The 13,095-nt window shown below is 38.1% G+C and overlaps 2 protein-coding genes across 2 annotated transcripts; both read left to right on the top strand.

Annotated features, from left to right (window-relative positions):
- Window positions 1–2,107: 2,107 nt before the first annotated feature.
- LOC121397982 (olfactory receptor 1J2-like) lies at window positions 2,108–6,837 on the top strand (the record flags this gene model as incomplete). Its single annotated transcript, XM_041576306.1, has 3 exons — window positions 2,108–2,647; window positions 5,648–5,760; window positions 6,654–6,837. Coding segments are annotated over 3 exons (837 nt in total), but the record flags the coding sequence as incomplete, so codon positions are not given.
- A 2,354-nt stretch (window positions 6,838–9,191) lies between these two features.
- Window positions 9,192–10,176, top strand: LOC108702068 (olfactory receptor 5B12). Its single transcript, XM_018237068.2, has one exon. The coding sequence runs from the start codon at window positions 9,253–9,255 to the stop codon at window positions 10,174–10,176; it is 924 nt and encodes a 307-aa protein (XP_018092557.1). The 5' UTR covers window positions 9,192–9,252.
- The last annotated feature ends 2,919 nt before the right edge of the window (window positions 10,177–13,095 follow it).

The following is a 13,095-nucleotide window of genomic DNA, read 5'->3' as shown; positions in this document are numbered from 1 at the left end:
TTTCTGTGGTCTATTAATGACTCACAAGAAAGCACTTTCCTTCCACGTATGGTCCCACATTCTCCTGATGAAGATATTCTACAGCTTTGTCTTAATTTATAAGCAGCTTTAGGGCCATTACAATCCAGTGTCATTATTTTGAGAGAAATAAAAATAAAGAGAAAATCACTGGTTACCTCTGGACATTTTCTTTAAACCAAATCATTTAGGAAGTAAGTGATCCTAAATATTACAAAGTAAGTGGAGTGTTGAGTTTCTTTCTTTATAACACGTGAACCTGTTCCTCACCATCTCCTTTGGAATTAAACATCTGAACATGCTCTTCTTTGTTGATTAAGGTATACAGGCACGGCAAAACCTAAATTTCAATATGACAGAAGCAAATGTAGTTGAACAGTAAAAAGAATAAAGCAAATTCAGCCTAAAAGCAGTTTCATTGAAAAACACAAAAGGCACAAGTTTTTGAATGAAATGATCCTTCATTGTAAATTGATAATTGTACAATGTACAAATGTTGGCTTTTATTTGTCTTCTAATTAAACAGTTGTGAATTTTAGTTTTGTAACAAGAGTGAAAAGTGATCTCAGTCATTATAACTGTTTTACAGCAGGCTGCAGGTTGTTTACTACTAGGGGCTGATTTACTAAGCTCGAGTGAATAGTTCGAATCCAAAAATATTAGAATTTCAAAGTAATTTTTTGCGTACTTCGACCATCGAATTGGTCAAATTCCATCAAATTTGATTGAATTGAATGATTCGAACGATTCAAAGTAAAAATCGTTCGACCATTCGACCATTCAATAATCGAAGTATTGTCTCTTTAAAAAATCCTTCAACTCAATACTTCACCAAATAAAAGCTACTGAATTGAATGTTAGCCTATGGGGACATTGTAGATAGGTTTTGGGCACTTTTTATGATTGAATAAAAATCATTTGATCGATCGCTTAAAATCGTTTGAATCGTTCGATTCGAACAATTTTTATTTTATCGTTCGATCTAACCTTTTGCGCTAAAATCCTTCTAATTCAATATTCCATTCGAAGCATTTTACTTCGAGGGTGGAATTTGAGGGTTTAGACAAGGAGTTAATACTGCAAAAAATTCGACCCTTGATAAATCTGCCCCCTAGTGTCAGAAATCTTGGTTGGTTGTCAGTTTTTTATTCATATATCAGTGATGTCACAGTGATGTCACGAACATATCATCAGACACCTATACACACACACTACATTTTGTCCATTACACAAGCACATCTATTGCTCACCACAAAAACCTCATGCTACAGGTACACAGTTTCTACAATTTTAAAACATATCTCTGCCTACAGACCCTCACACTACATGGGAAAAGTTGCATATTGAACACACATACTACAGTTACTTCCCTAGAGCTCTCACATTATAGAAAAATAGGAATTATTCACTCAAAGACTAGTGATGGGCGAATTTGTGCTGTTTCGCTTCGCCGAAAAATTCGCGAATTTCGCGTGAAATTCGCGAAACGTCTCGTTTTTGACGCCGGCGCCCGTTTTTTCAACGCCGGCGCCCATTTTTGAGGAGCTGAAAAATTCGCGAAATTCGTGAAACGGCGAAAAATTCGCGAAATCACGCCGGCGTCCGTTTTTGACGCCGGCGCCCGTTTTTTCGGAAAAAAGTTTTTGACGCCGGCAAATTTTTTCCGCGAATTTTCGCGGGCGTTTCGCGAATTTATTCGCCAGACGCGAATCACGCAAATTCGCCGCGAATTCGCGCCTGGCGAATAAATTCGCCCATCACTATCAAAGACCATTTGTACTTTAATTTCTGTTCTAATGTATTACATTATTATGGTATATTTAATATTTATAGGAAATGTCAAAAGAAAATGGAAAACCAAACAACTGTGAATATGTTGGTTCTCGCTGGTCTGTCTGATCTTCAAAGTCTTCAGCTTTTTCTGTTCCTGGTTAGTGATGGGCGAATTTATCCGCCGCCAGCGAATAAATTCGCGAAACGCCCGCGAAAATTCGCGGCAAAAAATTCGTGGCGTGATTTCGCGAATTTTTCGCCGTTTCACGAATTTCGCGAATTTTTCAGCGAAACGGCGCAAATTCGCCCATCACTATTCCTGGTGTTTCTCCTGATCTACCTTATAACTCCGACTGGGAACCTTCTCATCCTTCTCCTGATCTTCACTGACTCCCATCTTCACTCCCCCATGTACTTCTTCCTTGGAACCCTGGCAGGTCTGGATATGAGTTACTCCTCAGTCACTGTCCCAAGAATACTCTTTGATTTACTCAGAGAAAGAAAAATTATTTCTGTACAAGTTTGTATAACTCAGATCTACTTCTTTGTCTTTTTCATTACATCAGAGATGTCTGTAATGGCAGTGATGTCCTATGACAGATACATTGCCATATGTCGGCCTCTTCACTACATGCAGATAATGAACTGGAATGTTTGTGTTCAGTTTGAATCAGGCGCGTTGCTTTTTAGTACAATATATTCCTTGGTGCACACTCTTTTTTTAACTAAACTGACCTTTTGCCTCCCAAATGTTTTGCAAAGTTTCTTTTGTGACATTCCCCAGTTGCTTGAGGTCTCCTGTAGTGACACATTCATCAATGTATTGCTTATATTTCTCCTTGGAATACTGTTTGCAGTAAGAACCTTAAGTGTTACCTTTTACCCATACATCCCTATAATCTCCATTGTACTGAAAATGACTTCTAAACACACACGAGAGCCAAAGCTTTCTCCACCTGCTCCTCTCATCTAACTGTGGTCTTTATATTTTACACTACTATTTTCTTCAACTACTTTCGCTCAAATGCAAATGATCATTTAGTTGAGGCCAAATTGGCTTCTGTATTTTTTGCAATATTAACGCCCTCTCTCAATCCTGTGATCTACAGTCTGAGGAACCAGGAACTCAAATTATCCCTAAGAAGAGCTTTACGAAGACTACAATAGAGTCAGAACAATTAACAATAAAAATGGCTTATAGTGACTTTTGGAATAGAATAAAGAAAATGTTTGATTTAACAGTTTTCTTGTTTTAGTTCTGATAATCCCTCAAACCCTCTGCTCCAGATGGATGGGACATTTGTGCAGCAGTAGCCCGTTAGCATTAGAAATTCTGACATGATGAGAAGGGACATTCAGGTTGGCAAAACAATCAGGTTTAGGAACTTCTAGTAATAAATACTCATGAAGCAGCCCTATCAGAAAAAACATGATCAACATAACCCATAGGTAACTTGTAATGTATATTAATATTCTGAAGAGTAGATTAAAACTTTAGAGGACAAAGGACAAGTAAATATAATATATAAATAAAGTTTAAAAAGTTAATTTTATGAAACCTTGATATGATATAGTTCAAGGCTTCAAAGATATAGATTACCATCAAGGGTCTGTGTAATTATTAATTATAACAAGCAGGCAGGTGCCATTTTGTGGACACTGTTATTAAGGCAAGTCTTGCATCTGATGTCCATCCCCGTGCACTGGCTACACAATTACATGATAAATAGAGCAGGGGGATGTGGGCAGTGCAGTGACATGTAGGAAGTGCTGAATGGAAAGTGAAAGTAATTGCCTAAGGCATAGAGGAGGGGCAGACAATATTTGATTGACAGCTGAGAATTTTAAATAAGTTTACAACAGCTATGAATGCTTAAATTAAAAAAATAATTTGGGTTTCATGTATAATTTGAAAAGGACATTTATTATCCAGCTTTTTATGTCTGGGTGACAGGTTCACTTTAACAGATTAGAGCTGCACATTATACCTTTATCAGTCAAATTTATTCCTGCCATCTTAACCCCCAGTTTCTGTGCTCTTCCTTCCTGAGATATAAGAATGCAGGCAAAAGTCTGAACTGGTTTAAGGACTTTTTTTATATTGCTCAAAAATGAATGCATACAATTATTTATATATATATATATATATATATATATATATATATATATATATATATATATATATATATATATATATAATATCAAAACAGGGGGGTTGTGGGAGCACTCTAAAGGCTTTAAAGTATATATAAATATAATAAATGCTATTGCATAAGTACCCAAATAGGGGTTATTTTGTTACAAAGTTATGATCATAAAATTGATAAGCCACCATACCACGTCAAGGTAAACCCCGAATGGCGGTCCCTAACTTGTTTTATATTTTATGTGCATTTTAGCATTACCTGTAATCAATGTCCATTGAACGCTGTTTTTTCACTAAGGGCTAAATCCTCCCCAGCCAGCAATCAGGCTTTTAAAGGAGAGATATTCCCAAAACAAACGGGGTTTACCTTGACGTGGTATGGTGGCTTATCAATTTTATGATCATAACTTTGTAACAAAATAACCCCTGTTTTGGGTACATATGCAATAGCATTTATTATACTTATATATACTTTAAAGCCTTTAGAGTGCTCCCACAACCCCCCTGTTTTGATATTGTATATATATATATATATATATATGTATAAAACATTGAAATTTTATATTAATAATTAATCCACAAGAGCCATGAATATCCTGTAAATTATTTCCTTATAAGTGCCTAGTGATGTCATTTCTGTCACATGACTCATGGAAATTTGTGTATTATAATAAATAAAGTATCCCCTGCTGCAAAATATGAAGATTTTTGAAGTCACCTCGGAGTTCCATGACTTGCATAAAAACACTTGGGCTTGGCCTCATGCTTTCATATAGTCATGGAACTCCTCGGTAACTTATATCCTTATATTTTACAAGAGGAAGTATTTAATTCAATATATATACACTTGAATGACCATTTGTCCCCATTTCCTGGAGACAATCCCTGTTTCAGCACCTTGGGAAAAACTGTCCTACTAGTTTTTTCCTTTAATCTGCTCTGCGCTTGTTCTGTTGATTATCTGTGAACATGTCCAGTGATATAACTAGATGTTAGTGGCCCCTCAACAAATTCAATTTAGGGCCCCAAAATATTGATAAATTGGAATATTCTACCAAGACATTTAAAATTGCTCATTAATTAGGGCTTCACTGGGTCCCCCTTCCTCTGTAGTTACGCCCCTCTACATTTCTATATACATCGTTACATAGATCAGCAGGATTAGAGAGTCTATAGATGAATGAAAGTTTAACTCCTTGCAGACTCTCCTATCCCACCAATCTACTCAATGCTGTATATAAAAGTGAAGTGTGCAAACAGACTGAAATAGCTATGGAAGGCAGCAATTCTCCCCTCTCCTGTACTGCCTCACTCACTTGCTGAAAAGCATCCCTTCAATATCCTGTTCATTGTGCATATCTGTTGTGGTGTTTGTAGAGATGAAAATCACTACAGGATGACACATCTTTGTGTAAAGTTGTATATAGGCTCCTGGTAGTTCTGATCAGACTTCTGCATCTGTGTTAAGCCTTTTTAGAACAATGCTACAAAGGTGTGGACTGAACAGCATATTGAATGGCCATCTTCAGCAAGGGAAAGGGGAAGCTCGGGAGAGGGGAGCAGGGTCGTCATCAGGGGGGCACAGGTGGTACAGCCATAACAGGCCCTGGGCTATAGGGGGGCCCGGCTGTGCTCCAAAGTTCCTGAGCGCCAAATACTTAAAGCCACGCTGAAGACCCAAAGCCACTCTGAAAAGACCTCATCGAAAAGACCAAAAGCCATGAAAATACTGAAGTCACAAAAATACCCAAAGTTGAAGTCCTGAAGCAGAGAAAAGACCTGAAGCTACAAAAGGAGCTGAAGAATCTAAAGAAGAACCTATGGTAAGTTCCACTGAGCACCAATTTTTTTTTATTGAACCCCTGGCCACCAATGATTTTTTAAAGTATTCTATGGGGCCCCTGACCGCCAATGTTTTTGAAAACTTTTATGGGGGGCCTTTGCGCAATTTTTTTTATTTATAGGGGGCGCTGGCCACCAATGATTCTGTATCATGTGTCTGTAACAGACACATGGCACTTTATAACATGGGTTGCAGCTCTGGGGAATCACAGTCCAAAGGGAGGGGACACTTTGTGCAGCCACCAGCCCACACTGCAGAAAGTCTTTCCAGAAACTTCCACCTCAGGAGACACTCCCCCCTTCCTCCTGCCCTCTCTAAGCAAACTGCGTGCTGCCCATGTGACCTCCCAGCCCCTCCCCCTTTAGCCTGCAGTTTTCAGCATTAGCAGAGCCTTTTTCACACATGCCCCCTTGTATGTTCATTCAGACGCCTGCCTTCATGACAGCACTTGTTTTAAATCTGGTACAAGGTACAGACAGAAGCACTATTATTATTCTATTAAACTTATGAAACTTATGGTAGAAAAAAATAACTACCAAAATTAAAAATAAATTATTGAAAAATGAGGTTACATCCTTTAATACACATCCAGATTTTCTCTTCCTGAATAGACAAATGAAAGAAAAAATACAACAATTAGAATCTGAAATTATGGATATAAAAACAAGAAAATGTAATAGTGACAAGGAGGATTATGACAAAAACAGGGTTTATGGTTGGTTGAGACATAGAAGGCAGAGCTTCAGTAGTACTTCCAAACATTCAATTCTGAAAACAAAGAAAAAACATGTTAGTTTCACAAGTTTCGAATCATCTGATGATAACTATGATGAAGATACGGTGACTGGCTCTTCTCCTTCTATTTCTCCACAGCAATCGAGAGAACTACGAGCTCTTGATGTCTTCACTTGAGATGAATCTAAGAGAAAGGAATAAAAAAACGACCAAAGACAAAGACCGAAGGAGGTCACAAAGCGATGCATCAGGTGAGGACAATGACACAAGATCGACTGAGAAGGACACACTGCGAGAGAGACACAGGGGCAAATGTTATTGAATTTATCTTCACAGACACTCACGGATACTGAAAAGAGACTTTTGCAGTTAGATTTATCATCTTGTCTCACACAAACGTTTGATTTATTTCACTTGATTTGATTTGTAAGAAAATTACTATTGACGAAACACTTTTCTCTTTCACCTTCTTCTAGTTCACTAGATAGCACTTCAGACATTGAGAATGAGTCTACTAATCAATTTATTATGAATAATGATCATAATAGCTTTCAAGAAACCTGTAGTCTACTAAATCTCATAGAACTCCAGAGAGAGAATGATCCCAGAATAGGCAAAGTGGGAGCGAATCCTTATTTAGATAAAATGTAAACAAAAGTTCTATCTAAGTTCTATCCTCTTCACTTATGTGAACTTGTGGCAAGGGTAGGAATAAATGAACCACACTATGTTCTATATACAATGTTATACTGATGCTGTGGCCATTATTTTAATGTTAATTCTTTTTTCAAAACCATAGAAGGGTTAGAAAACAATTCAGAAGATTGCGTGTCCCCTGGGAACTGTTAACATGTAATTAGCCTTTGGAGGTTTGGAAGACTTAGAAGAAAAGGTTTTTAAGGCTGAGGTTTCTTCACTGATCACAGAAGCTTTCTTCATATTACAGAGGTAAGACATTTTACTGTATTTTTTTAAAAAACAAAAATGTTAACTAAGGGGATCCCTGAATTCTTTTAATAAAGTAAATTGTCAAAACCAACAACAAAAAATTCTCTAGAATGGTTTTAAGGGTATCATTAAATCACTTTCTGTGGTCTATTAATAAGTCACAAGAAATCGCTTTCCTTCCACATATGGTCCCACATTCTCCTCTTGTAGTTCTGCTAATGAAGATATTCAATAGATTTGTCATAATTTGGACATTTTTTGCTTTAAAAGATGATAGGTCGAATGTAATAAAAGTCACAAAGAGCAAAGCAATTGACACAAATAAGAATAAAAAGTCTCATTTCGCAATGTAATACTTCTAAAGGACAAGGAAAGTCTAAAACAGAATAAGGCTAGAAATGCTGTATTTTGTATACTAAACATAAACATGAACTTACTGCACCGCAAAGCCTAATCAAACAAATGATTTGTGCTTTTAAAGTTGGCCACAGGGGGCTGTCATCTTGTAACTTTGTTAAACATCTTTGCCTGACCCTGACCCTGCACATGCTCAGTGTGGTCTGGGCTGCATAGGGATTGCCATAAACAAAGCTGCTTGAATTCTGCATGGCTGGTAAGTAAGGCGGGGGCTCCCCCTGCTGTTCACAAGTATGATTGTTTCCCTGCTCAGCAGTTAGGGACCATCTGACAATTCCTATCCACAGCAGTAAATGAAGGGAGAATTTCACTGCATATAGTCAGGTTTCCTATAAAAACGGTACACATTTTTTAATTAAAGTATATTGGAGATACGTTTCTTTTTCATTAAAGAAAGTAAAAATGGGATTTTATTTTTTTGCCTTTCCTTGTCCTTTAAGGTATTGTCCTCTGTTTTACAGCAGGCTGCAGGTTGTTTACTTCAAAGGGCAGATTTATCAAGGGTCGAATTTCAAAGTAAAAAATACTTCGAAATTCGACCATCGAATTAAAATACTTCGACTTTGAATTTCAAAGTCGAAGGATTTTTCACTGAATTTTGCAATCGAACAATCGAAGTAAAATTGATCGATAGAACGATTCAAACGATTTTAGCGTACGATCGAACGATTTTACTTCGATGTGTGAAAACTTACGCTAACATAGCAGGTTTAATTTGGTGAAGTATTGAAGTCAAAGTTATTTTAAAGAGACAGTACTTCGATTATGGACTATTCGAGTGATTTTAACTTCGAATCGAAGTCGAAGTAAATTTGAAGTCGTAGTATACTATTCGATGGTCGAAGTATCCAAAAAATTACTTTGAATTTCAAATTTTTTTTACTTCGAAAATTCCCTCGAATTCACTTCGACCCTTGATAAATCTGCCCCCAAGTGTCAGAAATCTTGGTTGGTTGTCAGTTTTTTTATTGATATATCAGTGATGTCACAGTTAACAATGTTATTAATTCATGAACACGTCGTCACACACCTGTACATACACACTACATTCAGTGTCCATTGCTCATACGTACACACAAGCACATCCATTGTTAAACACAAAAACCTAATGCTACAGGAACACACTCTCTACACTTTCACAGCATATCTCTGCCCACAGACTCTCACACTACATGGCAAACGTTGCACATTGAACACACATACTACAGTTACTTGCTTAGAGAACTCACACTGCAGAAAAATAGGAATTATTTATTCAAAGACTGTTTGTACTTTCGTTTAAAGCTTTTGTTTACTGGTCAGTCTCATTTTATGTTCTAATGTATTACATTATTTTGGTATATTTAATATTTATAGGCAATGTCAAAACAAAATGAAAAACCACACAACAGTGAATAAGTTTGTTCTCACTGGTCTGTCTGATCTTCCAAGTCTTCAGCTTCCTCTGTTCCTGGTGTTTCTCCTGATCTACCTTATAACTCTGACTGGGAACCTTCTAATTATTCTCCTGATCTTCACTGATTCCCATCTTCACACCCCCATGTACTTCTTCCTTGGAACCCTGGCAGGTCTGGATATGAGTTACTCCTCAGTCACTGTCCCAAGAATACTCTTTGATTTACTCAGAGAAAGAAAAATAATTTCTATGCGATCTTGTATAACTCAGTTCTACTTATTTTTCTTTTTCATTACATCAGAGATATCTGTGTTGGCAGTGATGTCCTATGACAGATACATTGCCATATGTCGGCCTCTTCACTACATGCAGATAATGAACTGGAATGTTTGTGTTCAGCTTGTATCAGGTGTGTTGGTTTTAAGTACAATTAACTCCTTAGTGCACACTCTTTTTATAACTAAACTGACCTTTTGTCTCCCAAATATTTTGCAAAGTTTCTTTTGTGACCTGCCCCAGTTGCTTGAGGTCTCCTGTAGTGACACATTCATCAATGTATTGTTTATATTTCTCGCTGGAATACTGTTTGGAGTAGGAATTTTAGGCATCACCTTTTACCCATACATCCCTATAATCTCCACTGTATTGAAAATGACTTCAAAACACACAAGAGCCAAAGCTTTCTCCACCTGCTCCTCTCATTTAACTGTGGTCTTTGTATTTTACACTACTGTTTTCTTCAACTACTTTCGTTCAAATGCAAATGATCATTTAGTTGAGGCCAAATTGGCTTCTGTTTTTTTTGCAACAGTAACTCCTTGTCTAAACCCTGTGATCTACAGTCTGAGGAACCAAGAACTCAAATTATCCATAAGAAGAGCTTTACAAAGACTACAATAGTTTCAGAACATTGAAAATGGCTTCTAGTGACTCCTGGAATAGAATAAAGAAAATGTTTGATTTAACAGTTCTCTTGTTTTGGTTAGGGCTCTGATTATCCCTCAACCCCTCTGCTCAGAATGGATGAGACGTTTGTGCAGCAGTAGCCCGTTAACATTAGAAATTATGACATGATGGGAAGGTTGGCAAAACAGTCAGGTTTAGGAACTTCTAGTAACAGATGTTCACAAAAGCAGCCCTATCATCAAAAACATGATCAACATAACCTATACGTAACTTGTAATGTATATTAATTATGAAGAGTAGATTTAAACTTTAGAGGGCAAAGGATAAGTAAATAAAATATATAAATATAGTTTAAGCAGTTAATTTTTATGAAACCTTGATATGTATAGTTCAAGGCTTCAAGGCTATAAATACCTATCAAGGGTGTACCAGTTGGTACCTTAAATCTAGAACCGATGCCAAGCACCCTGGTTGTGGCTCGTGCTTCTGCCTGTAGCAGCTGCCTTTGGCTTCGGGAGGAGCCCTCAGCTACTCAGATGCCACCAGGTCTTATAACAAGAGGTGCAAGGAGAGGGGTTCTAGACAAGCAGAGGGGCACAACAGTAAGCAAGAGTCTTTGGGCAGAAGATCACAGTACAAGGCGCTAAACAGAATCGGAGTCAGTAATCAGGCAAGGGGTCAGGATACAGAATATAGAATCGTCAAAAGCCAGGCAGGGGTCACAACAGGAATCAAAAAAGGTTTTCAGGATCAGAATAGCTTAAAGCTCAAGAAACACCAGGAAACAAATCCTAAAACTGTCAATGCAAGAATGAATGAAGTCCCTTTAAATACCCTTTGAATTTCGCACCATTGCACGCCATTGCGCGCCATTGCGCGTCCATAAAGGGGAAGAGACGCAAACGCGATAGACATGGTGCATGAAGAGAAGCGCGTGGCGGGCGTCCCTGCCGCACCACTAGACCACCAGGGTAAGAAGATTTTGTTACAAAGGGTCTGTGTATAGAAAACAATAATAAACCAAACATCAAAAAGAAGAGACCAGAAAGACATGACAAAACCAGTGCTAAGTGAACTTACTCTCAAAGACATAGGGGCAAATTCACTAACCTCCGAAAATTCACCAGCGACGGCTTCGCAGGCAGCGCAACACTTTGCCAGGTGTAGATTCGCCAGGACAACGCTAATTCACTAAAATACCAAGTTGCGTCCAGGGCGCCGAACGCTGGTGAATTTGCGCTACCATTACTGCGCCAAGCGAAGTAGCGTCAGCGTTGCTTAATTTGCATACGGCGGGAAGTTAAAGTTGAATGGACGTATATGTTGCAGCAAATACATTACACTACACAAGTCCAGGGAACCTTAATAAAATAAAATAAAGTTGTTATATTGCCCTACACATGAGCCCAGTGTATAGTTTATGTGCCATAGGTTAGGAAAAGTAGGGGGGAAGCCGGTTAACGCAAAAAATTTGTACGTTCTTTTGCAGCCTATCACCCCAAAAAAAGGAAAAGACACTAGTGTTTTTGGGACTTTTCAACTATTTTTTTAGGAACTCCTATCTACTCTATAGCACTTCACCTGGTCTGAGGTGGCGAAGGCAAGTCTGGCGCAAGAGGTAACGTTCAGTAAAATCCACATCTTGACTTTGCGTAGTTACGTCCATTTGTCAGAGCGCAAATTCCCCTGGCGTTAGGGAGCGTTGTACAGCTAGAGTCTATCTCCTTCGCTAGCGAAGTTACAGCAGTGACCATTAGTAAATCGGCGCATTTCCTGAAATGACGTCACGCTGGCGAATTTTTGGCAGCTTTAGTCACTTCGCCCTTAGTAAATTTGCTGCATAGTCTGACCACTCAAGGCGTGCCATAAAAAATTTAGGGGTCATTTTCAACTGCAAGTGCTGATTTGATGCAAAGTTTTATGTCATTCACACCATTCTTAAAAGCTGCTTGTGCCCATGTATTTGCAAGTACCTCTGGGGCTGACCAATGTGCCCACCCAGCACCTATTGATGAACAGTGTATAAGCTACTGCTGTTGGGGGAGCAATGCTGCATTATAGGCAAAAAGGATGTTCTTAAGAAAAGCTTGTTATGTACTGTTATATATGGATGTCATAGTCCGTTGAACATATGATTCCTTTCCAGCTCTACAGTGTACACAGTTCCACAGAGTTGCACCTAAAATGATATTCCTGTTTTAGGTTCAAATAAGGATATGGATTTTGAAACAATCTATTAGTTTAATGGGACTAAAAAAGATGAATAATCGATGATGATGAGGGTCTAGGAGAACTAATACTTTTGTCGGAAGCAGTATTATTAATTGGGCATATATAGTTACATAGTTACATAGTTAACTTGGGTTGAAAAAAGACAAAGTCCATCAAGTTCAACCCCTCCAAATGAAAACCCAGCATCCATACACACACCCCTCCCTACTTTTAATTAAATTCTATATACCCATATCTATACTAACTATAGAGCTTAGTATCACAATAGCCTTTGATATTATGTCTGTCGAAAAAATCATCCAAGCCATTCTTATAGTCATTAACTGAATCAGCATCACAACATCACCCGGCAGTGCATTCCACAACCTCACTGTCCTCACTGTGAAGAACCCCCTACGTTGCTTCAAATGAAAGTTCTTTTCTTCTATAGGGATGTAGCGAACGGCGGAAAAAATGTTCGCGAACATATTCGCGAACTTGCGTCAAAAATGCGAACGGTCGCGAACCCCATAGACTTCAATGGGAAGGCGAATTTTAAAAGCTAGAAAAGACATTTCTGGCCAGAAAAATGATTTTAAAGTTGTTTAAAGGGTGCAACGACCTGGTAAGTGGAATGCCAGAGGGGGATCAAGGGCAAAAATGTATCTGAAAAATACATTGTTGACACAGCGCTGCGTTTTG

This window comes from Xenopus laevis, chromosome 9_10L, assembly GCF_017654675.1.
Source record: "Xenopus laevis strain J_2021 chromosome 9_10L, Xenopus_laevis_v10.1, whole genome shotgun sequence".
NCBI lineage: Eukaryota > Metazoa > Chordata > Amphibia > Anura > Pipidae > Xenopus > Xenopus laevis.
This window is presented reverse-complemented; position numbering and strand designations above follow the sequence as displayed.

Excerpts from the sequence above, each read along its gene's own strand:
- LOC108702068 (XM_018237068.2), top strand. The coding sequence starts at position 9,253 with ATGAAAAACCACACAACAGTGAATAAGTTTGTTCTCACTGGTCTGTCT.